The sequence below is a fragment of the Dama dama genome, chromosome 11, assembly GCF_033118175.1.
Source record: "Dama dama isolate Ldn47 chromosome 11, ASM3311817v1, whole genome shotgun sequence".
NCBI classification, from domain to species: Eukaryota; Metazoa; Chordata; class Mammalia; order Artiodactyla; family Cervidae; genus Dama; species Dama dama.
The window spans coordinates 23,155,331-23,178,561 of NC_083691.1; the positions used below are offsets into that span (position 1 = coordinate 23,155,331).

General features: G+C 37.6%; 1 protein-coding gene across 1 annotated transcript in view; it reads right to left on the bottom strand.

Annotated features, from left to right (window-relative positions):
• The window catches only part of NBAS (NBAS subunit of NRZ tethering complex), a 308,496-nt gene that overhangs the window by 168,248 nt on the left and 117,017 nt on the right, over nucleotides 1–23,231 (bottom strand). The window contains exons 24-27 of the mRNA XM_061154831.1: nucleotides 15,961–16,146; nucleotides 15,189–15,362; nucleotides 10,210–10,343; nucleotides 2,395–2,457 (exon numbers count right to left, since the gene is read on the bottom strand). Coding sequence (XP_061010814.1) covers nucleotides 2,395–2,457; nucleotides 10,210–10,343; nucleotides 15,189–15,362; nucleotides 15,961–16,146 — 557 coding nt within the window. The remainder of the gene's footprint in view (nucleotides 1–2,394; nucleotides 2,458–10,209; nucleotides 10,344–15,188; nucleotides 15,363–15,960; nucleotides 16,147–23,231) is intronic.

Genomic DNA, 23,231 nt, shown 5'->3' on the forward strand with positions numbered 1-23,231 from the left:
TTTTATTACAATATTCTTGGGATGAGTTAACATTTTTTTAAAACCCTGGCATATCCTTATCTCAAAATCTTTTCCACAATTTTGCTGTACTCCAAAACATCAAGTCAGCAAAATAAGCCAAATCTATCACTGCAATACCCAGCTTTAACTCTTTACAATCCTAGTGAGTATTTTGTTATAGGCAAGACTCCTAGAAAAGCAATAAGCAAAGGATTTTAGAGTTGGAAAACCACAGAAATACTGTAAGGCTCAATCTTCCTAAGGAATCCATTCTATAAGCAAACAAATAAGATTCCTGTTCTTATATGGATCTTCTTAGGATATCTTATTCCATAATTACCAGCACTGTATATACATCTTGTATGTTCTCACCAAATCTCACATTTATGAATTATAGGTCAGACAAATTTCAGTAACTCTTCATAAAGGTAAGTTTAATGGGTCATTTCACCTGACATTATATACACTAAACATTTATCAACTATTAATGGCTATGAGGTAAAATTGGAACAGGAATGAAAAGCTTTCCTTTTAAAAGGTTAGTAAATTAAGGTGAACAGTGAAACACTTGTGAATCATCCATAAACCTACAGGGTGCCACTGTTTGCCTGAGGTACTGAGAGCATAATTTGACTATGAACACAATTCACGGTTACATCCAGGAACATGTGGTGAAATAAATAATGTTTCTCATGCAGCAATAATTTTTTATGAAATACATTATGTTTATTATACTGTATCTCTTTGGGAAAGCTCCTTCCCACTTCATTAGGGAAATAAAAGAAACCATGTAGATTTGTAAGGACTGAATCTATATTAACTTAACAAATTAAGTTTTGTTCAAACTATGCTCAATTTTTTAGAGAGGCTGTGGGGAGGAGAGAGACATCAAATTAGTAGATTCCAAATACTTGTACTTTACATACTAACACTATCAAGTGATGTTATTATTTACAATTTCCACAACTGTATATTGGAAGAACAAAGTTTATTATTTCTAAAATTTAATTTTAATGTAAATACTTAAAACTTACATGTAAGCACATCATATATAAATATAAAAATGAACGCTAGTAAACAATATTACACTTTCTGAATACCAATTTGGAAATTTTCAGTCTCCAAAAGAGCTTAATATTTCATTTTCACAGTAAAGAATATTGCTAGTTACTCCTATAATCCAAATATTCAATCAAATGTCAGTTCAGTTCAGTCGCTCAGTCGTGTCTGACTCTGTAACCCCATGAATCGCAGCACGCCAGGCCTCCCTCTCCATCACCAACTCCCGGAGTTTACTCAAACTCATGCCCATCGAGTCGGTGATGCCATCCAGCCATCTCATCCTCTGTCGTCCCCTTCCCCTCCTGTCCTCAACTCTTCCCAGCATCAGGGTCTTTTCAAATGAGTCAGCTCATCACATGAGGTGGCCAAAGTATTGGAGTTTCAGCTTCAGCATCAGTCCTTCCAATGAACACCCAGGACTGATCTCCTTTAGTATACCCCAAAAAAAGGAGTAAAGTAAACACTGTTTGCTGGTAGAAGTAGTAATGGCTGAAGGAACTAATATTTCTTATTTACCTACTAAGTGTGAGGTACTTTAAAAGCTTAAAGTGAAAGTGAAAGTCACTCAGCCGTGTCCAACTCTCTGAGACCCCATGGACTGGAATTCTCCAGGCCAGAATACTGGAGTGGGTAGCCTTTCCCTTCTCCAGGAGATCTTCCCAACCCAGGGATCGAACCCAGGTCTCCCACATTGCAGGCGGATTCTTTACCACCCTAGCCACAAGGGAAGCCCTTAATATAATATTAGTTTCACATCTCATGAGTTAGATATTATAGGTATTACAGCTAAGAAAACCATAGGCTCAAAGATCACACAGCTAGTAAGTGACAACACCTAGATTTGAACACACTTCTACTAGTCTTCAGAGAAGGCAATGGCACCCGACTCCAGTACTCTTGCCTGGAAAATCCCATGGATGGAGGAGCCTGGTAGGCTGCAGTCCATGGGGTCTCGAAGAGTCGGACACAACTGAGCGACTTCACTTTCACTTTTCACTTTCATGCATTGGAGAAAGAAATGGCAACCCACTCCAGTGTTCTTGCCTGGAGAATCCCAGGGACGGCGGAGCCTGGTGGGCTGCCGTCTATGGGGTCGCACAGAGTCAGACATGACTGAAGGGACTTAGCAGCAGCAACAGCTACTAGTCTTCAAAGTTCATGTTTCCACTACTGCAGCATTCTGCTGAGATAAGCTAGCATTGGATTCATTCACTCCTAGGAGAATCAAGCAAATATGAGATCAATGTAGAAATGACCACTGGGCATATTTAATGTAACATTTCTTGGACCGATGTCTTTAATCAGCATAGACCAGACTGCCAGTTTTCTCACCTGAGAATGTGCTCTAGTTGGTCTACCATGTCATGAAGCGCTGTGGTGACCTCTGTTTTCTGACTGAAGGATAAAGAAAAAATAATTAAAATTAGGTTTCAGTAGTAGCTTTTTACCTAAAATACCAAACTCAAGTTTAAAAAAAAAAAAAACAAAACTGATGTTTCCCTTGGACGTTAATAAATTAAAGTGGCATCATACTGTCCAGGTAAAATGTCAGTCTCATCTCCTACACTCATTCAGCATCTTTCATAACTCAAAAGAGATTAAGATAAAAAATACTAGAACAGAACAATATTTTCTATTAAAGATTAGTGAGACATGGGCAACTATTTTCCTAAAGACTTTTAGTTTAGTTCTCATGAAAAGCAAAAAAGAATTATAAATCAACTGTAGTCTTTCTTCAAAGAAGTGATAAAGAATGAAGCTATCATTTATTTCTGTTTTTTTTTAAACAATAAAATAGATTAGGAGCCACGGGCCTCACAGTGGCTTTGTCCTGGTCCTGTCTACACCACCTGTGACTCTCATAGGACGTGTCCACTAGGATTCTATATACTCAAGGGGCTTTTACATCTCATCATTCACACTGCCTCCACTGTAATATTTAAAAGTGAAGGAGAAGTACATAGTCATCATATAGATCATTTCTACCAGAGAGTTGAGATAACCAGCAAACTCTCTCTCAGGAAAAAAATCAGATGGGAGACTAGGAGAAACATTACCACAAAAAAGATCATAAACTAATAAGAACATGGCTGACAGGACAGACTTAGTACAGTACAACACACATGCAAGTGAAAGGAATAAGGCAGAAAAGTTAAGCAACTGCCATAAAAGCCCCCGGCCACCCTCTGCAACTGTGTGTCCCAACCTTGGAGGGACAGCTCTCAACTGAGAACAACCGTACCCGACACACTCTGATGCCTTCCAACCAATGATCTGGCTGAATTCAAGCAAGATCTTATGATCTGATGAGAAAACCAAATAAAAATCTCATCTGGACTTGGAAAATTAAAAGTGACCTACCTTGAACTCACTATTTTTAAAACTATCAATTTGTCCTGGTCTAAATCTATATGGCAATTATTTCAAGCAATTTACAAAGATTATACTATCTTTTTAAACCAAGTTTTCAGCTTTGGACCGGAGTGATAAATTAGGGTATATTCCACTTAAAGTCCTTCAAAAACAAAAGATCATTTTTCAGAGCTAACTTCAATTAACATACTCATTCAGAAATAATATTCTTAAATTATCATTTTGTAGCTCTACAATAAACATTTGTCACTGATTTTCAGAATACAATGTTCTTCCTTTGTGAATGACATTCACAAACATAATGACTGAAGATTTTTTTCAGCCAGGTGGAATGTGCAGTGTAAGACACACAAGAATCTAATATCCTAAATACTGAATAAATATATGGTTAACCATTTGGTAAATAAAACCATTTAATCACTGAAAATAAACAACTAATCACTAAGAGAATGTAAACTGACAAACTTGGCATGAGGAGCAAAAAGAACCAGAGTAAATATTCTGAAGGCCTATACTTTAATACTAGACTAATTTATCATTGAAATTATTTAGAAAATTACAATAATGAAATACAACCATTAAGAAATAAATGGAACAAACAGAAGAGTATCATGCTTTTTGTGTCTGTTTAACAAAAAATTTTTTTAAAAGTCTGTTAGATCAGAAACCATTCATCTGAAGCTGAAAAAAAGCTTTTGGACACACACACACACACACACGGCATTTCTTAGCCTACACTCTGAAAACAAATATACTCATCCCCTCATTATAGAGAAACTGAAAGGCGCTCAGTCATGTTCAACTCTTCGTGACCCCATGGACTATATAGTCCATGGAATTCTCCAAGGCAGAATACTAGAGTAGGTAGCCTTTCCCTTCTCCAGGGGATCTTCCCAACCCAGGGATCAAACCCAGGTCTCCCGCATTGTGGGTGGATTCTTTTTTTTTTTTAATTGAAGGATAATTGCTTTACAGAATTTTGTTGTTTTCTGTCAAACTTCAACATGAGTCAGCCATACATAGGTCTATATGCATCCTCTCCCTTTGGAAGCTCCCTCCCGTCTCCCTCCCCAGCCCACCCCTCTAGGTTGGTACAGAGCCCCTGTTTGAGTTTCCTGAGCCAGACAGCGAATTCCCGTTGGCTGTCTGTTTCGAATATGGTGATGTAAGTTTCCATGTTACTCTTTCCATACATCTCACCCTCCCCTCCCCACGTCCATAAGTCTTTTCTCTCTGTTTCTCCACTGCTGCCCTGTAAATAAGTTCATCAGAACCATTTTTCTAGATTCTGAATATATGTTAGAACACGACATTTATCTTTCTCTTTCTGGCTCACTCCACTCTGTATAATAGGTTCTAGGTTCATCCACCTCCTCAGAATTGACTCAAGTGTGTTCCTTTTCATGACTGAGTGATATTCCATTGTGTATATGTACCACAGCTTCTTTATCCATTCATGTGTCAGTAGCCATCTAGGTTGCTTCCATGTTCTAGCGAAATGCGCCACAATGGAAGCCCCCTCATTATAATGTCTACATAAAAAAAATAGTTCTCTGAATATCATAATTCAATTAATATAATGACTAAATCCCCTCACAGCAGGCAAATTACTGGTTATAAGTTGATAGATAAGCTCTAATTGATATTCATGCCTCTTTGACCTTACTGAAGAACAAAGTCTAATACGTTTACTTTTAAAAACTGCACATGTCAGTTGGAAGTCAATGATTTTACCTAGACGATTCAAGGACAACCAAGGGGGCATCAAGCAGGCAGAGGGACCATCATGTCATCCCTGAAGATCATGTAAAAAGAATTTCCCCAACACTTCTGCCCTATGAGATGCTTGCCAAGGAAAGGGCTCTGCATCTCTTGATACCCTTTGAGAAAAGCACTTTGATTTGAGGCACTCTGACATCTACTGGGCTGAGGTTTTTAAAGGATGGGTAATGATATTTTGCTAAAAAATTGTTAAGACAATCCACATTACCAGTCCTGTGCTGCCTACAGAACCCCCATGATTTCCAGGGGTAGGCCTGCTGCTCTTCACCAAAGATATGAAAGAGCCTGTGGTCCTATCCACACAGTTTTCGGTAATACACAGATGCTGAGTCCCCCCGTGACTACACCTTTTCTTTCTATATGAAGATTCCCTAAACCTGGACTGAGGAAGGGAAGTATTAACCACTAGTACAGTCTCCATTTAGCTTTACCAGGAACAAGACTATTTGCCTTGATTCCTTCTTGGGTCAGCACTTCAACTCTTAAAGAAAAGAGATCAACAATCAGGATCTATGAACCACCCAACATTCCTGTAACACAATAGACAGAGTGCAAGATTACTCTACCCTCCAGAAATTAAAACTAAAACAAGACAGATAATCTAGCTGCTCACAAATACAGCAATTTCCTAAGGACCCCTATAATGAAAAGCCTTCAGCTTGTCACAAGACATCCAATCAGATATTATCCAATAAGATAGCAATTATTACTTATTAGATATAAATTAATGGTCAAGAATCATTAGACATGGAGGAAAGGACCTCACGGTTAAAGCAGAGATGCAAACAAAATATGAAAAATCAAAGATCATGGTGGAGTGAGGGTAATGCAGGGTGTATAGATAGGGTTTATGCATCTGTGAAAAAAGAGCAGGATATTATTTTGTTCTAAAGTGAATGAGGAAAAATTCATGGAATTTAAGAAAGCCAAAATAAATTTTAAAATTCAAAATAAGGATTAGAAGATAAAATTGCAGAAATTTCCCAGACCATATTACAAAAGGTCAAAAGGTAGGGAAAAAATAACAAAAAAAGGCAGTAAATAAATTTAAAGTGTGCAAAAAAGAAAAATAGAAGGGCATGCAAATAAACTAATCAAAGAAACATAACAGGAAAAAATATAAGAAAGAATAGTCTGAAGGACATGAGTTTCCAGGTTGGAACACACTATGTAATGATAAACACAGATTCACAATAGAATACATCCTTATGATATTTCAGAACATTAGAGATGAAGGGTAGGAAGGATTCCAAAAACAGAAGAAAAAAGCCATATAATGGCCTTGGACTTCTCACCAACACTGGAAGGAGAAGATAAGAGTGATGCCTTCAAAGCTCATAAGCAAAAGGATCATTAACCCAGATCTCCAAGCAAGCCAAGCCTTCCAAGTGTAAGGATGCAACCATGACATTTTTCTGACATGGAACAGTCTTAAAATAAGAATGCTTCTGTGTGATATTTGACAAGAAGCTATTCAAGACTGTGTTCTATCAAAGTGAGGGAATAAGTAAAGAAAGGAGAAGATAATAACTCCAGAAATGAAACATAACAACAGAGGACAGATGACCAATGTACAGCAGAGTAAACAATAAATCCATACCAGAGGAAGAGAAAAGACAATTCTAAGACGTTTCTTTGAAGTAAGAGAGAGTGTGAAAAGAGAAAACAAAGATTACCAGATATTTTTGACCTTGAAAAGGAGTTTTACACTTCTGTCAGAAGAGTGAGGGGAATAAATGGAAACAATGACAAGGAAATTATTCAATCCAAGGGGAAAAAAATGCATAAAGAGAAAATACAATCATAACTAGCTCTGTGTAAACAGTATATACATAATCACAATGATAAAAATACCTCTTTAACTACATTGAGAAAATGGTTAGGAGAAGTAGGTATGGGGGCAGGGTAGGCTTCCATAAACCAAAATCAATTATCATCTGAAGTTGGAAAATCAGTAAACAATATGAGTATAATATTTTAAAGGACACAGACAAAGTTGAGGGAAAAAAACATGATCTGTAATGAAGACAGGTATCCAAGGATAGGGCATGAGAGTAGCCCACAACTGCTTGTCGATTACAAGTCTCCCACTGTCCTCATTTTAACTAGTAGATAACATTATTTTATGGTTAAAGATTAGAAGGGGATTACGTTCCCTTGGACACCTTAATTTCAGAATAGCTCCCCCTCACCCCCACCAATGTGTTTTTATTCATGACACGGACTTTTCAAACTGAAGACAACCTGACCTCTAGAATATCTCAGTCTGTATTTATCTGGTTTTTTCTTCAAGGTGTTATTTAACTTGTTCTTCTATTCCCTACATTTACTGTAAACTAGAAGTCCAACTTAAAGTACTGATTAGATTCAGGATAAATAATTTTACTTCATACTGCTTCTCACCAGGAGGCACATACTGCTAGGCTATCTGACTCTAAGTGATGCCATTTCTGATAACTTGATCAAATGTGACAACAGTCAGACTTGAACTTTATAAAAGTAAATTTCCCTTATGAAATTACAAAAAAAAGTTAAAAATATCTGCTAAAGGTAATACCTTGGTACCATGCGAGTATTCCTTCCCCATCAATTTTTCACGTGATTTCAGTACTATTAAAGATGACACCAGAATTTCTGCTTTATGACAGAAAGTGAAGAAGAACTAAAGAGCCTCTTGATGAAAGTGAAAGAGGAGAATAAAAAAGTCAGCTTAAAACTCAACATTCAGAAAACAAAGATCATGGCATCTGATCCCATCACTTCATGGCAAATAGATGGGGAAACAATGGAAACAGTGAGAAACTTATTTGGGGCTCCAAAATCAATGCAGATAGTGATTGCAGCCATGAAATTAAAAGACACTTTACTTTTTGGAAGAAAAGCTATGATCAACCTAGACAGCATATTAAAAAGCAGAGACATTACTTGACCAGCAAAGGTCCATCTAGTCAAGGCTATGATTTTTCCAGTAGTCATGTATGGATGTGAGAGTTGGACTATAAAGAAAGCTGAGCGCCAAAGAATTGATGCTTTTGAACTGTGGTGCTGGAGAAGACTCTTGAGAGTCCCTTGGACTGCAAGGAGATTCAACCAGTCCATCCTAAGGAAGATCAGTCCTGGGTATTCATTGGAAGGACTGATGCTGAAGCTGAAACTCCAATACTTTGGCCACCTGATGCGAAGAACCGACTCATTGGAAAAGACCCTAATGCTGGGAAAGATTGAAGGTGGGAGGAGAAGGGGACAACAGAGGATGAGATGGTTGGATGGCATCACCGATGCAATGAACATGAGTTTGAGTAGGCTCCGGGAGTTGGTGATGGACAGGGAAGCCTGACATGTGGTAGTCCATGGGGTCACAAAGAGTCAGACACGACTGAGCGACTGAACTGAACTGAAAGATTACATGAAACAATTATTTCACAATGGGTTGCAAAATCAGTGACTTTTATCATTCATTACACACACATACACACACACACAAAAACAAATATTTCCTTGGAAAGAAAAGAGAGCAAAGAAGAAAGAGGTGGGAGAAAAAGAAATAGAGCATGAGGAGGACTTCTTGTCTAAATAGCTGATTCTGCAAATGAGGAAACTGATGACCACATAAGTGACTCAGCTGTCATCACAAAGGCATAGAGACAGCCCCACTAATTTTTCATTCAGTGCTTTTCCATGTGCTTTCATTAACTTCTGCAGATATGAAATTTATAATATATACTACATTTTTAAAGTATAATTAAAAGAATGATTGTTGTGTGACTTTCAAAGAGAAAATACAAATCCGGTTTGCATACATCTAAATGACCCAAAAGAATGTTATGTAAATTTCTACTTAAACATAAGCCCAGTTAAAAATATGTATATTCACTCCTCAAAAAATTGAAAATAGCACTACCATATTATCTAGCAATTCCACTTCTGGTTATATATCTGAATAAAACCAAATCACTGTATCAAAGAGATATTTGTACCCCATGTTCACTGCAGCATTATTTACAATTCCCAAGATACAGAAACAATCTAACTACCCATCAAAGGATAAAGGGAAAGAATAAAGAAAATGTGATATACACACACATGACAGAATACTATTCAGCCATAAAAAAGAAGGAAGTCACCCATTTATGCCAACATGGAAGGACCTTGAGGGCTTTATGCAAAGTGAAATATGTCAGATAGAGAAAAACAAATACTGTATGATCCCACTTATAGGAGGTATCATATAAAAAAAAAAAAAAAAACACAAACAAAAAAGAGGTCAGATTTGTGGTCACCAGAAGGGGAACTGAATAAAGGTGGTCAAAAGGTATAAACTCTCAGTTATAAGATAAATAAGTACTGGGGATATAATGTATAACATGATAACTACAGTTATACTGAAGTATGTTGTATTGGAAAGTTGTTAACATAGTAAATCCTAAAAGTTCTCATAAAGAAAAAAGTTTTATTTTAAATGTAGTCATCATTTCACAACATATGTAAGTCATTATGCTTAAACCTTAAACTTACATTGTGCTGAATGCTAATTATATCTCAATAAAGATATAAGATGTAAAGAAAATGAGGTATGTATATCCACACATTATTACTTAAAAGTTTTATTCAGGGCAAGGGCCAAGAACAAACAATTCATAGAAGAAATACAGCCAGCCCAAAAATATGGGAAAAGATTAATTAGAAACACAATTTAAAACAAAGATACATTATTGTCTATCCACTTAAAGTGCTTCTTGTTGTGGTGACAGTGATGATGTTTATTTTTTAAAGGATAATTATCAAGGTTGACAAAATTATAGTGGCTTCTCATACACTATTAGAAAACTGTTTATCTTGAGGCAACAGGTTTGCATACGATTTCATTTTCTTCTTTATTTATTTTATATTCCCCAAATTCTCTATAAAGAACATTCAGAGAAGCAACATTTTCATTTTAACTGTTAGAGTAAAAAGACACAACCACAAAAATGGCACACTGTGGATTCTTACCCATATCCTCTTTGTGGTAGACATTCTAATATGTCATAGCAAAGAGCAAGCTGGTCATTTCGTTCACAGCTATAGATGCATTCTAGTGCTATTGCCATTAGTTGGTCCTGATCAGGAATGATTTTTTGCTGCAACTAGAGAAATAAAGCATGTTGTATGAAATGTCAATAGATTTACATTCAGTTTTGCCATATACCAGCACCACTGTCAACAGAATATTAAATAGTGCAATTAATCAGCTGCAGAAACAAATCTTGGCTTTTTTTAGCTTACAGACTTTTGGGGTCTTTAATAACTCTAAATGAAATTGCATTTTAATTACAGAATCAGCGAGAAAAGACAATTTGTACCCATAAGCCTTGCATCTGCTGAAAACAGATTCTTCAATTTATGACCCATTTAAGATAAAGTAGACAGAAAAACATAGTGAATTAAAAAGGCAATTCATTAAAAACAACATTTCTAACCCTAAAGCCAAATTTTATGTTTCAATCAAAATAAAATACATAAAATTCCTTAACTAATATTCAGAGATGTTCAAACCTGCTATTTTTCAGTATGCATTAAGTATTAGTCATTTAGCTCAACAGTATTGACATTTTCTTCAAAGAAGTCACATTGTAATGCAGTAATATTCATATCCCAAAACATATTCCATATTTCTGATGCAGAAATATGGCTATTTAGGGTCACTTTCCCATTGCAAGCCACAAAGGGCAAGGGCCATTCTTAGAGTATTTTCTGGGATATAGAAGTAACAGATTTGTGTCTTGTTTTGTATCGCAGGCACATTCTTTACCATCTGAGGCACCAAGGAAGTCCTTTCTCATCTATAAAACTGGGATATTAACATCTTCCTAATAGCACTGCTGTGAGAATTAAATAAATTAATACAAGTAAAATGCTTATATTATTGCCTCCAAAACAGCAGACTGAAAGTATTTTCTTAGAGCTCTTTACAACAACAAAATAAGATTAAGGTGATTTCCACAATAAAGATCTACTGCTTTTCAACATTTTAGTAGAAACTCACAAAAGAAAAAACCCCCCAAAACAGCAAAGTGATGAAGAGAAGCTGTCCAAAAAGGGTATTTTCTCAATAGAAAAATCACATCAACAGAAGAATAGAAGAAAAGGATGCAAAGAAGAAACAATGAGGTTACCAGGGAAGTTAACTTTTCTAAAGTACTTGGGCTACAGGATTTATATATATGTTCTTCTTCAAGGTATTACAAAATAGATCATTAAAAAAAAAAAAAAAAAAAAGATCATTAATTTGACATCAACATTTGACAAAGAGTAAGTTACCTAAGGTTGCAAAGTGACAAACTGGTGAAACAGGGGCAACGCAGAGCACAATAAAAGCGTCAGTAAAGGTTAACGGAAGTAGCTAACTTTTCTCATTCTCTTATTGTGTGTCTGTGCTGTGCTTAGTCGCTCAGTCCTGTCTGACTCTTTGCAACCCCATGGAGGCAGCCCGCCAGGCTCCTCTGTCCATGGAATTCTCCAGGCCAGAATACAGGAGTGGGTTGCCATGCCCTCCTCCAGGGGATCTTCCCAACCCAGGGATTGAACCCAGGTCTCCTACATTGTGGGCATATTCTTTACCATCTGAGCCACCAGGGAAGCACTACTGTGTGCCAGGTAATGCTTCTCAGTGCCTCACGTGCATTAACTCACAAATCCTCAAAACAATCCTGTAAAGTCAGTGCTGGTGTTATTCCTATTTTACATAAAAGTGAAGTCACTCAGTCGTGTCCGACTCTTTGCGACCCCATGGACTGTAGCCCACCAGGCTCCTGTGTCCATGGGATCCTCCAGGCAAGAATACTGGAGTGGGTTGCCATTTCCTTCTCCAGGGAATCTTCCCAACCCAGGGATTGAACCCAGGTCTCCCAAATTGCAGGCAGGCGCTTTAACCTCTGAGCCACCAGGGAAGCCCATATTACATAAAGGGAACTGTAAAAAATTTGCATGATATAATATACCATAAACAAAGTCAAAAGATAACCTACCAACTGGGTGAAATATTCACACTAGAAACCACAGAAAAATAATTAATTACACTAATACACATGAATTTCTAAAATTTAAGGCACAAAGAGACAAAAATCCAAGTGAAAATTGGAAAAAAGACTGAGCAACAAAAAAAGGTAGGAATGGACAATTCACAAAAATGACAATGCCTGTCAAGCACAAGGAAAAATGATCAAATTCACACATATTCAGAGACGTACAAATTAAAACAACACTGAAATGCCATTTTTCACCCATCGTGGTGGCAAAAACTTTTTAAATATGACAACATATTCTGTCTGCAAAGTTGTGGAGAAAGAGCCATGTTCATACATTGCTGGTGGATGTAAACTGGAACAACCTATCTGAAAAGAAATGCAGTAATACCAACACAACACAACCCATAGAGCCCAGGATCCCCTTGTAGGAATATACCCTAAAGATATATATATGCCAACGACACAAAACAAATATGGACATTGTAGCTTGGTTTGTAATTATAAAATACTGTGACGAGCATAAAAAACTAGTGGGAGTGAGTAACTGAGTTTTCCATTTTAATTTACAAAACCATACATGGCTAGTGGCTACCATACTGAACAGCACAGTCCCAGAGGCACTTTTCAACTTCCTAAGGAGTGTGAGTCCAAGGCAGGCCAGCAGGAAACTGCAGCTGAGAGTTTATGTTAAGCAGACGATCCCCTGTGTCCTCATTGCTGGGATACAGTCTTGGATGTTCAAGGAGAAGGGCCAAGGAAGTTTCCAGTGCTTCTACTCTGGACCCCGAAGGATCACACCCTATGAGTACTGGAGAACTGGAAATATGGCAGTCTTTTTGAAACCTGAAATAGCTCAATCCCCACATGAGAATGGTGGGCACAGCAAAACAAGAGTGGAAATTACTTGTACATAACACTGATTTTCCATCAGAACCACTGGATAAATGACAGCCAGATCTTGACTGACAGGTAGGTATTTATAATTAAAAGAAGCGAAAGTGTTAGTCACTTAGTTGTGCTTGACTCTTTGTGACCCCATGGACTATATATAGCCCACCAGGCTCCCCTGTCCATGGGATTCTCCAGGCAAGAATACTGGAGAGGGTTGCCCTGTTCTCCTCCAAGTGACTTTCCGGTCCCAGGGATTGTACCGAGGTCTCCTGCATTGAAGGCTGATTCTTTACTGTCTGAGTCACTGCAGAACCTCTAAGTGATGGAAAGGGGCTTGATTATCTCAAGCAAAGGAAACATCCTCAAAGAACATAAAAAGGCATAAAAGAACCCGACAGAGTGATAAGGTGAGTAGTGTGGGTAAACGAGTGCCTTCGTAGAGGGAAATGAGGCTGAAGAGGCAGACTAAAAGAAAACCCCAGCGAACTTTCTACACCACTTACCACAGCCCAACATTTACCCCGCAATGGTAGGTCACCAGAGACTGTGCAAAGATCAAGACATGATCAAATTTGCATTGCAGAAAGGTAACACTGATAGAAACAGAGACAGCAGATTGGAAAGGAAGAGCCCAGCAAATACCATCGTTCTCTGCTTTGATGTTGACAAATTTCAACAAAAACAAATGGCTATATGTTTTATTCAAAAGGCGCATGCTAAATTGCCAAGTAAAAACAACAAAAAGCTGACTATATACAAAGGATTTACAAGACTCTGTAAAGAAGGAAGATCACAAACAAGATTACTGGAAAGAATTTAAAGTCACTTCTTTCTTCCTCATAAAACATTCATATTCAATCCATCCTGCTTCTCACATAGCATTCTGCTGTCATAAGCAACCCACCCCTGGCTCACAGTAAACCACCCCAAACTTAAAATCAGAATACTAAGTGGAAGGTGCTTATGAGAAGATGGAAAACTTTAAATAGTCAATAAACAGACATTTCTGACAGACAACCCTTCCAGAAACCAAAAACTGTGTGAGCCTAAGTAAGCAATGCTTTCCTTTCTGTCTTTATTACACTGGCCTATGACCATACACCTTAGAGGATTTCAGATTGCTAACAAAGGCGGTACAAGAAGAACATCCAATTAGAATTTAGGACTGGAGGAGGCCTTCAACGGCTTCTGCTCAAACCACAACCTGAGGCTTTAACTCTCACTACAAAGTTAGTGTCTCAAAGGACTATGCCATTCTGCTTGAGTCCCTCCAATGGAAAGGGAGCCACTAATCCCTTGAAACAGCATATTTTATTCATGGCTAAATTAAGAGGCTATTTATGTTGCAAAAGTATGCCTCATTTAAGAAAACAACTTACCACCAGTGAATCTGAACAAGTATGTGAACCCTATAGACAGACAGATACACAGACAGACAGACAGACAGGTAGATCAGTCTTAAGCAAATGTAAGAGTTATTTAGAATAATCAAAAGATCTCCTTTTGAGATTCTAAAGAACTTAATAAATATTGTGAAGGTCTTCAAGGGCAGAAATCTTTTCTTCTTCTATTGGTATTACAGTAAAGCACAATGGTTAAGAACATGTCTGGGAAATTAGAAAATTTATGTTTGAACCTAAGCTCCTCTCCTTACCTTGACCTTGGGCAACTACCTAACCACTCTACATCATGGTTTTCTTTTCCTATAATATAAATACAATAAACATATCTACCTCCCAGGATTGCTATAAAGATTAAATAAGTTAATACTTGAAAAGTAGGCCTATGGTAGGAATTCATTATCTTTCAACTATTAAGACTTTTCGGTACTGCCTTTTCCACAATGTAGTAGAAAGTCAATACACTTCGAGTATATCAATCAAGATAAACATCAATGATGAACTTTCAAAATATTTTTGGACTCAATTTATAAAACATTTTTAAAAAATAAAATGGCCATCACTTCTGGTTTGAAGAGAAATTACTTGCAAAGCCGAGTATTACAAATTTTGTAAATAAAACATAATTCTTAAGGGGAAAATGTACAGAGATTTTGAAGACGTTTCTACTTACATCAGGCTTGGAATGCTGAAATATCTTCAGGGGTAACTTTAAGTCCCCTTTTGCTAGAGTTACTAAATATTCCTTTAGCAGCTCATTAGCCACTCCGGGAGACTGCTTCTCACAGCGATGAAGAAAGGGAACCATCCACTGGTAGGCACTTGTCACATACTTGTCCTCAGAACACTGAAAATGCATTTCACCAAAACAAACACACGTTAAGTTAAATATTAACACCTGGTAATAACAGACAAGTCATAAAGATCAAAGATAAACAGACTGGCAAACAATGAAAGCCAACACTTTCTCAAATAGACACTCCAGTTCATGCCTCATAAGGACCCCAGAGGCAGCAGGAGAATCAACCTGCTGTCTGGGGCTGGCAGAGCCAACAGCAAGAGCACTGTAGCCCATCTCCTAGTGCCATGAACACACTAGAGGGACCTCACAGCCTAAGCCCAGCATAATGACAGATTCAGAAACATGATTACTAGAATGACAGCTAATTTAAATATGCCTAGCTGGGGGGGGGGGGGGGGAAGGGGGATAGTCATTTATAGATAAGCATGGATGAAGGGCAAAGAAGGTACAAAACCAGCCAAAAAGGTTTCGGATTTCAGGAATTTATTCATAAAATTTAATTTTTTTTTTTTTAAGTCAAGAAGCCTTCCTTTATTGACTACCTTCTCTGGTTTGAAGGCTACTACATCTTTTGGCTTTGAGATACATATTCATCAAAGTACATAGGGAACACTTAAAAAGAAGCTTTTAAAATCAAACCTACACTATTCATCAATAATCTTAGTTTCTCAATGTCTTTCATCTGCTGCAGTTCTTTCAAGGTTAGGGTTAAATCACACCCAGCTTCATAAACCAATGCTTCTAGAGTAACCAAATTATCACAGAGAACCAGCAAGCCAGGAATATTCCGCTCCATTCCAAGTCGAATAAGCGACAACGCACAGTCAACCTAAAAGGGAAAGGAGACAGTAAGTCTCTGAGTATTATGTCTTTCTTTCGCATATTTTCTAAAGTAAAAGCTCCAGTATAGAACCTAACTCTTACAGTCATTTTATATAAAATCACATTATCATTAATATTCTTATTTAGTACAAAAACATCAGACTTCTTCACAAAATATACCAGCACCAAACTGCCTCAAAAGAATCTAATAATCTGCAAGAAAAACTGAAAATAAAAATAAAAGACAATCATCTTCAATTCATAGAGCATTACAGTTTTCAGAGCTGTTTTACATGCCTACTTAGTTCTCAAAACATTAACAAGCTTGGGAGGGTGTGGGGACCATAGATATTAACAATAAGTGATAATGGGCTTCCCCTGGTAGCTCAGATGGTAAAGAATCTGCCTGCAGGAGATGCAGGTTTGATCCCTGGGTGGGTAAGACTCCCTGGAGAAGGAAATGACAACACACTCCAGTATTCTTGCCTGGGAAATCCCATGCACAGAGGAGCCTGGCAGGCTACAGCCCATAGAGTCACAAGAGTCAGACACAATTTAGAGACTAAACCACCACCAATTCGTGATAATGTGAAATTAATCTGTGTTCATTAGACCATTCTCGCCCCAAAAGAACGTTTTGCTTCCATATTCCTATTAAGTACCTATTCTTTCAATATGCCACCCATATAGATGACATTCAATAAACACTTAACGAATGACTAACTCTGGAAGACACTTTCTCTGTCTCTATACAACTATTTAGACCTTCTTAGAGCAAAACAAAGAACAATTTTCCTATAGATGCTCAACATACAGCAATTTCACTCCTATCACCTAATCAGATTTATAAAATTACATATTCTCATTGACAGCAAAATCATCTAACACTGCCTTAACCCAGAGTGCCTTATACTGCTCCTTACTTACTCCTTTACTCCTAGGATAAGGATTATTTACTGAGGACCTACTAGGTACTGAGTACCATTCTAAATGTTAGGAACATAAAACTGAGTAAGATGAGGTCTCTTCTTTCAAAGATATCTCCATCTCACAGGAAAACACAATCTGGTAAATTAATGACTGAAGTGGAGTGAGGGTGTCTGGGATCTCAAAGAAGAGGGCATGCAGCCCAACCTGAGAGTCAGAAAACCTCCCAGAGGAGAGACCACTTAAAATGAGTTTTAAGGAATCAGTGGATATTAGTAAGTGAAGAAAGAAGAAGGGCAGGAGAACAGCATGAAAGGGAGAGATGCATGAGTGTTGTGGAAGTACAATCAGTTTCATAAACTGAAAAAAAACAAAGAAAAGGTATGAAGTGAAGGGACGAAAAACAAGGCTACAGTAGCTGGGAAAAGTCAGATAAAAAAGAACATCATTTGTTAAGCTAAGGAGTTTGCAGTTTACCTTGAAATGCAAATCCAAAGGATTTTTGACTGAGGTATGTCATAAACAGGCCTATATGTTGGAAAGAATATTCAGTAAGTGTTTATTGAATTAATGACAAATGAAATATGAATGAACTAGAAATGGACCGGACTGAAATAAGAAAACTAGTTAGGAGAACTGTGATTACTAGCATCAGAAGACTCTCCACTAGTGACAAGAATAGCTCCCAAGAGACAGCAATATTTAAGGGACAAGTCAAAGACCCTGAGCCACATGGAGGAGAGGACTGTGACCAGCTCACACAAAGACATAGAAGAGAGTGAAATGATATCACAGAAGCCTAAGGGGAAGACAATGCAGAGAAGAGGGGCCAGTGGTGTCAAAGGACAATGCTGTTAAACAACAAATGAAGGGGCTCTGCCATTAAAGGGCTAACAGGGGGCCTTACTGATGGTACTTCCATGGAGTGGCAGAAACAGCCAACACCAGGGAAATGAGGAGCAAACACTGAGAAAGTGATTACCAGGAGCAGAGTGACTGTGTCTGAGTTGAGCTGTGATGGAAAGAAGACAGCTAAAACAGAAGCCAGGGAGAATATATACACACAAAATAGTAATGACTTGAACTTTACATTCAAAAAAGGTAGCGGGGAGAAGGTCGGTAACAGACCAGAGGTTGAAGGTAAGAGGACAGAGAGAGAAGATGACTGCTGATACAATCCTGAGCAGCCAGCGGGGAGTGTGGAACCTAGAGGACAGGGGAGGAAAGAAGCGCCAGTGAATGAAAGAAGAGGGGCCTCTTCCTCTGAGAAAGCTGGAAAGAATAGGGCAAATGGAAATGATTTCTCAGCTTTCTCCATGAAGTACAAAGCACAGTCACTACTAAAAATAATGAGGGATGCATTGTTGAGAGAAAAGAGCGAAAAGAGGGGAGAGAGAACAGTCACAGTGCAGAGAAAAAACTCCAAGCAGTGTTATAGATCCACCCAAAGCCCTTCCGAGACTCAGGAGTTGACAAATAAGGAGGTTTAAAAAAAAGAAGAAGAAGGAGAACTGCATGTTCAATTGAAAACAGTGGTGAAAATAAACATAAGGGGGAAAACTACTGATAGAGAAGGCATAAGGCAAAAGAGAAGGGATCTGGCAGTACCCCCCAAAAAAAGTACATTTAATGTGAGAAAGGCCGCATCTACCTGTATACCAATTTTTTTTAAAAAACTCAGAAAATCTCAGAAAGTATGAAGAAACCTGATGCACAGAAAACAACTTTGTTCAAGCACAACTTTGACTTGCTTGAACATGCAGCACATCAGCAATCTGAAACTCACCCATTTTGTGATCCAGATCTGGATTTCTAATATCAACTCTGAATTGGTTGCTTTCCAAAATACTTACCAAAGTAACAATGTTTGAAAATCAAATTATTGACATCTTAAAGCAGGATCTACTACAACTTACATAATTATACCACATACCCCAAGCCCTTACTAGATAAATGTCACTGCTAAATGTACACATTTTTGTAAACCAACAAACAAGTTTTCAAAAGCCAAATAGGCACAAAGGAAGTAGTCCTACATCAAATAAATCTCTAAAAATGAAAAAGATAAAACTGTGTCAGATACCACTTCGATTGTAGCACAAACCTAATGAAATGTCGATACATAAAACAAAGCTAAAGAACGGTATCTCAATTATGAGCATTTCTAAATAACTAAAAGCGACGAAAGAAAGTATATAGCCAACTAAATAAAGCATCACCAAACCACTTTCCTCTCTTTATAATTATTCTTAATCATTAAAACAGAAATCAAGAGGTCTAGAAATTATAATTAGACTTCAAAATTTTTTATTTCAGAAAGTGCTATTTTTTTTTTCCGCTTTTGTTTTTAATAGACTTCATGTTTTAGAGCAGCTATAGGTTGACAGCAAAGATGAGCAGGAAGTACGGAGACGGCCCACATTAACCCTGCCCTCACACATACGCAGCCTCCTGCAACACCAGTACTCCCCACCATGGAAGCGCCTTTGTTACAGTCAATGAACCTAGTCACACACCATTATCACTCAATGTTCACCGTTTACATGAGGGTTCACCCTTGGTGCTTCCTCTCTGTGGATCTGGACAAATGCATGACAGGTACCCATCATTATGGTAACATAGTATTTTCACTGCCTTGAAAATCTTCTGTGTTTTGTCTATTCATCCCGCCACCACCAACCTCTGGCAAGCACTGAACTTTTTACTGCCTCTATTATTTTGCCTTTTCCAGAATGTCACACAACCAGTATCAAACAGTATGTGGCCTTTTCAGGCTGGCTTCTTTAACTCAGAATATGCATTTTAGGTTTCTCCACTGCTTTTCTTGACTTGCTTGCTCACCTCTCTTTTAGAGTTAAGTAATATTTCACCACGTGGATGTACCACTGTATTTATCCACCTGCCCACTAAGACATTTTGGTTCATCAATTGTAACATATTACTCAAATGAAAGACGTTAACAGAGATAACTAGTAAATGGGTGGGGGGATGAGGAGAGTATATGGCAACTCTGGACTTTCTACTCAATTTTTCTATAAACCAAAAATGTCTCTAAAAAATAAGTTATTAATAAAACAACCAAATAAAGAAGTGAAAAAATAATTCATTTTGCATTCCAGTATAGGTCTTTTCCTTTGTCAGTGCTATTTTTTAAAAACCTGAATAAATATTTTGCAACACTAATTTCAGTCATTAAACACTAAAATTGGTATTGGCAGAAAAACAGACATACAAATCAATAAAACAGAATTGAGAGTCTAGAAATAAACCCACATATACATGGACAATTAATTTATGGCAAAGGAGCAAAGAACAAACAATGGAGAGAGGACAGTCTCTTTAATAAATGGTGTTGGGAAAACTGGACAACCACATGCAAAAGAATGAAAGTAAAACTATTATTTCATACCATATAAAAAAATCAACTCAAAATGGATTAAAGACTTGAATGTGAGACCTGAAACTCTAAGACCTTTAGAAGAAAACAGAGGCAGAACATTCTCTGATATCAGTCTAGCAAAATCTTTCTGATCTATCCTCAGGCAAGGGAAACAAGAGAAAAAACAAATTAGTGGAACTATGTCAAAACTAAAGAGCTCTGCAAGCAAAGGGAACCATCAGCAAAATGAAAAGACAACCTACCAAATGGGAGAAGATATTTGCAAATCATTTATCTGATAAAGGGTTAATATCCAAACTATATAAAGAACTCACACAAATCAACACAAAAAACAAAAACGATTAAAAAACAGGCATAGGAGCTGAACAGACATTCTCCAAAGAAGACATACAGTCAAAAGGCATGTGAAAAGATGTTGAAAATCATTAAAATTAGGCAAAAGCAAATCAAAACCACAGTGAGATATCACCTCATGCTCAAAACACTGGCCACTTTCAAAAAGGCAAAAAATAACAAGTGTTACATCTAGAAGTTCAGCTAAAAACCACAAAGTGCTCCAACAAAACTGGTTCAAACAAGATCCCTTTTCTCATAAGCCAGAGACAATAGTCAACTATAGGTATTTATAAATTCCTGTAAATCAAATGATGACTTTGTTCTTAAAAGGAATCTATCTACATGGTATACAACCTAGATTTGCCTATACAAACTACAAAAACTGCACCTCTTCGACTCACTTGATAACTTTCAACAATTATTACCAGGTTAAGTTTCTCCTGAATCAGCAAAGTAATAAGGCCTTTGCTTAACGTGACCCCTATGAATTGGTCATTTACAGATGCAAGATATTGGTCTAAGGCTACAGTTTTTAACAGGAGCAGTACTGTCCACCAGAGGGTGTTCTGAAACTTAGAGGAGGCAGTTCTGCCTTTCCTAAGTATTAGTAGAACTTGTACCATTAAATGGGGGGAAGCCAAGATGCCAGACGTCCCACAGTGTGTAGGGCAGTCCTACACGACCACATCACCCTAATCCCTGCCTACCTTCTCAAATATCCTGAAAAAAAAAAAAAAATTTACCATGAGTTGATCACATTCCATTCATGATGTTTAATTCAGCAATACCCCTCAATCTATTGGCAAATGTCAGCTGTCTTGTTCAAAGTGATTTCTCACGGACTTTAGTCACTTTTTTAGTGTACTCATGATGAAGCATTTATAGATTTTATGTATCACAGTTAAGTCACTGTGTTACTGTTTTGGAAACTGTTTATGTAAATGATTATGTCCATGATTCTCACATCAGGATAATAAGGAAGTATTACAAAATAGTTGCTACAGAAAAAAATACTATGGATCTAAGAATTTAGAACCACTTTTTTAGATTAATTTATCTTGCTTTCAGCCATTAAGATCTGTGCAACTGTCCATTTTTATATGGACTTCATAAGAAAGATTGTGCAGAGACCTGGATTCCATCTGGTTCTGCTACTGTGTGTGCCTGAGCAAGCTATTCACTCTCTTCTCTGTGAATCTGTTTGTCTACCTATAACATAGAAAATCAGACCAGAACCCCTCCAGAGAATTTTTCATTCTGGTATCTTAGAATTCTAAACATTTTCAAATGTCCTCAGTAATTTTCAAAAACCTGAAAAAGTCAATCATATATATTCTTGGCCACCCTCGAAAAAGCTGGATCTATAATAATCCCATCAGCTCCAGAAAATAATTCATCTTCAATTCTATGAATACTAAAAACAGGAATTAGACTAAGCAGAAATTAAAGAAGGCTATCAAATGGAGACACAGGGCCATGCCAGATACACTGACTAGAAGTTTAAACGAAGGGGTTTCTTCCTTCCTACAGTGCAACTGCTCTTCAGACCTTCTGGAATGGTCCTTCAAACGAAAACCTGATGTTAGGACAGGAAGTCCAAAGAAAAGACTACAAGTAGAATGAAAAAGACACCCACTGGCCAGACCCTGGATGAGATTTCAAGGGGCATCCTGCCATTCCTTGCTCCGAACTGCCAACTTCTATCCACCAGGATGAAGACAACTTTCGCTTCCATTTGCAGAAAATTCAATTAGTGGAATTTTTAATGGTCTCTCCTGGATGATCTTCTTTGTTGTCACTAACTCTGGTAAGATCTAAGCCCCTGAAAAAACCAAGGTACTGGAAAGGTAGGCAGCAAGCAGATCCAGAGTCACCAGGTCTATTAGTGGAAGAGATTCTCTTTTAGATCTCCTAAGCTTCGGTACTTCCCTAGTGGCTCAGTAGTTAAAGAATCCGCCTGCAATGAGGGAGACCTGGGTTCGATCCCTGGGTTGGGAAGATTCCCCTGGAGAAGGGAACGGCTACCCACTCCAGTATTCTGGCCTGGAGAATTCCATGGACAGAGGAGCTTGGCAGGCCACAATCCACGGGGTTGCGATGAGTCAGACACGACTGAACGACCTTCACACACTCACAAGCTTTGGTACAACCCTCATCTCTCTCTTCCACACCCCTCTCTGATGAAGCTGGGACACATCACAGCTTCATGGGAAACAGAGAAATTATGTCTTGGATTTCAGAGAAGCATTAGAAATGAAGGTTAAAACAGGGTTCCTGAAAAGCAAAGTAATCATCAACTACATTTCTGCAACATGACAGGGACTAATCAAGCATTTCAATGTTGATAAAAAATCTTTTAAATTAAAATGCTATGAAGCCTATTAAGCGTACATGGAAAATCTGTAACAGTATGTACATACTTTGCAGCT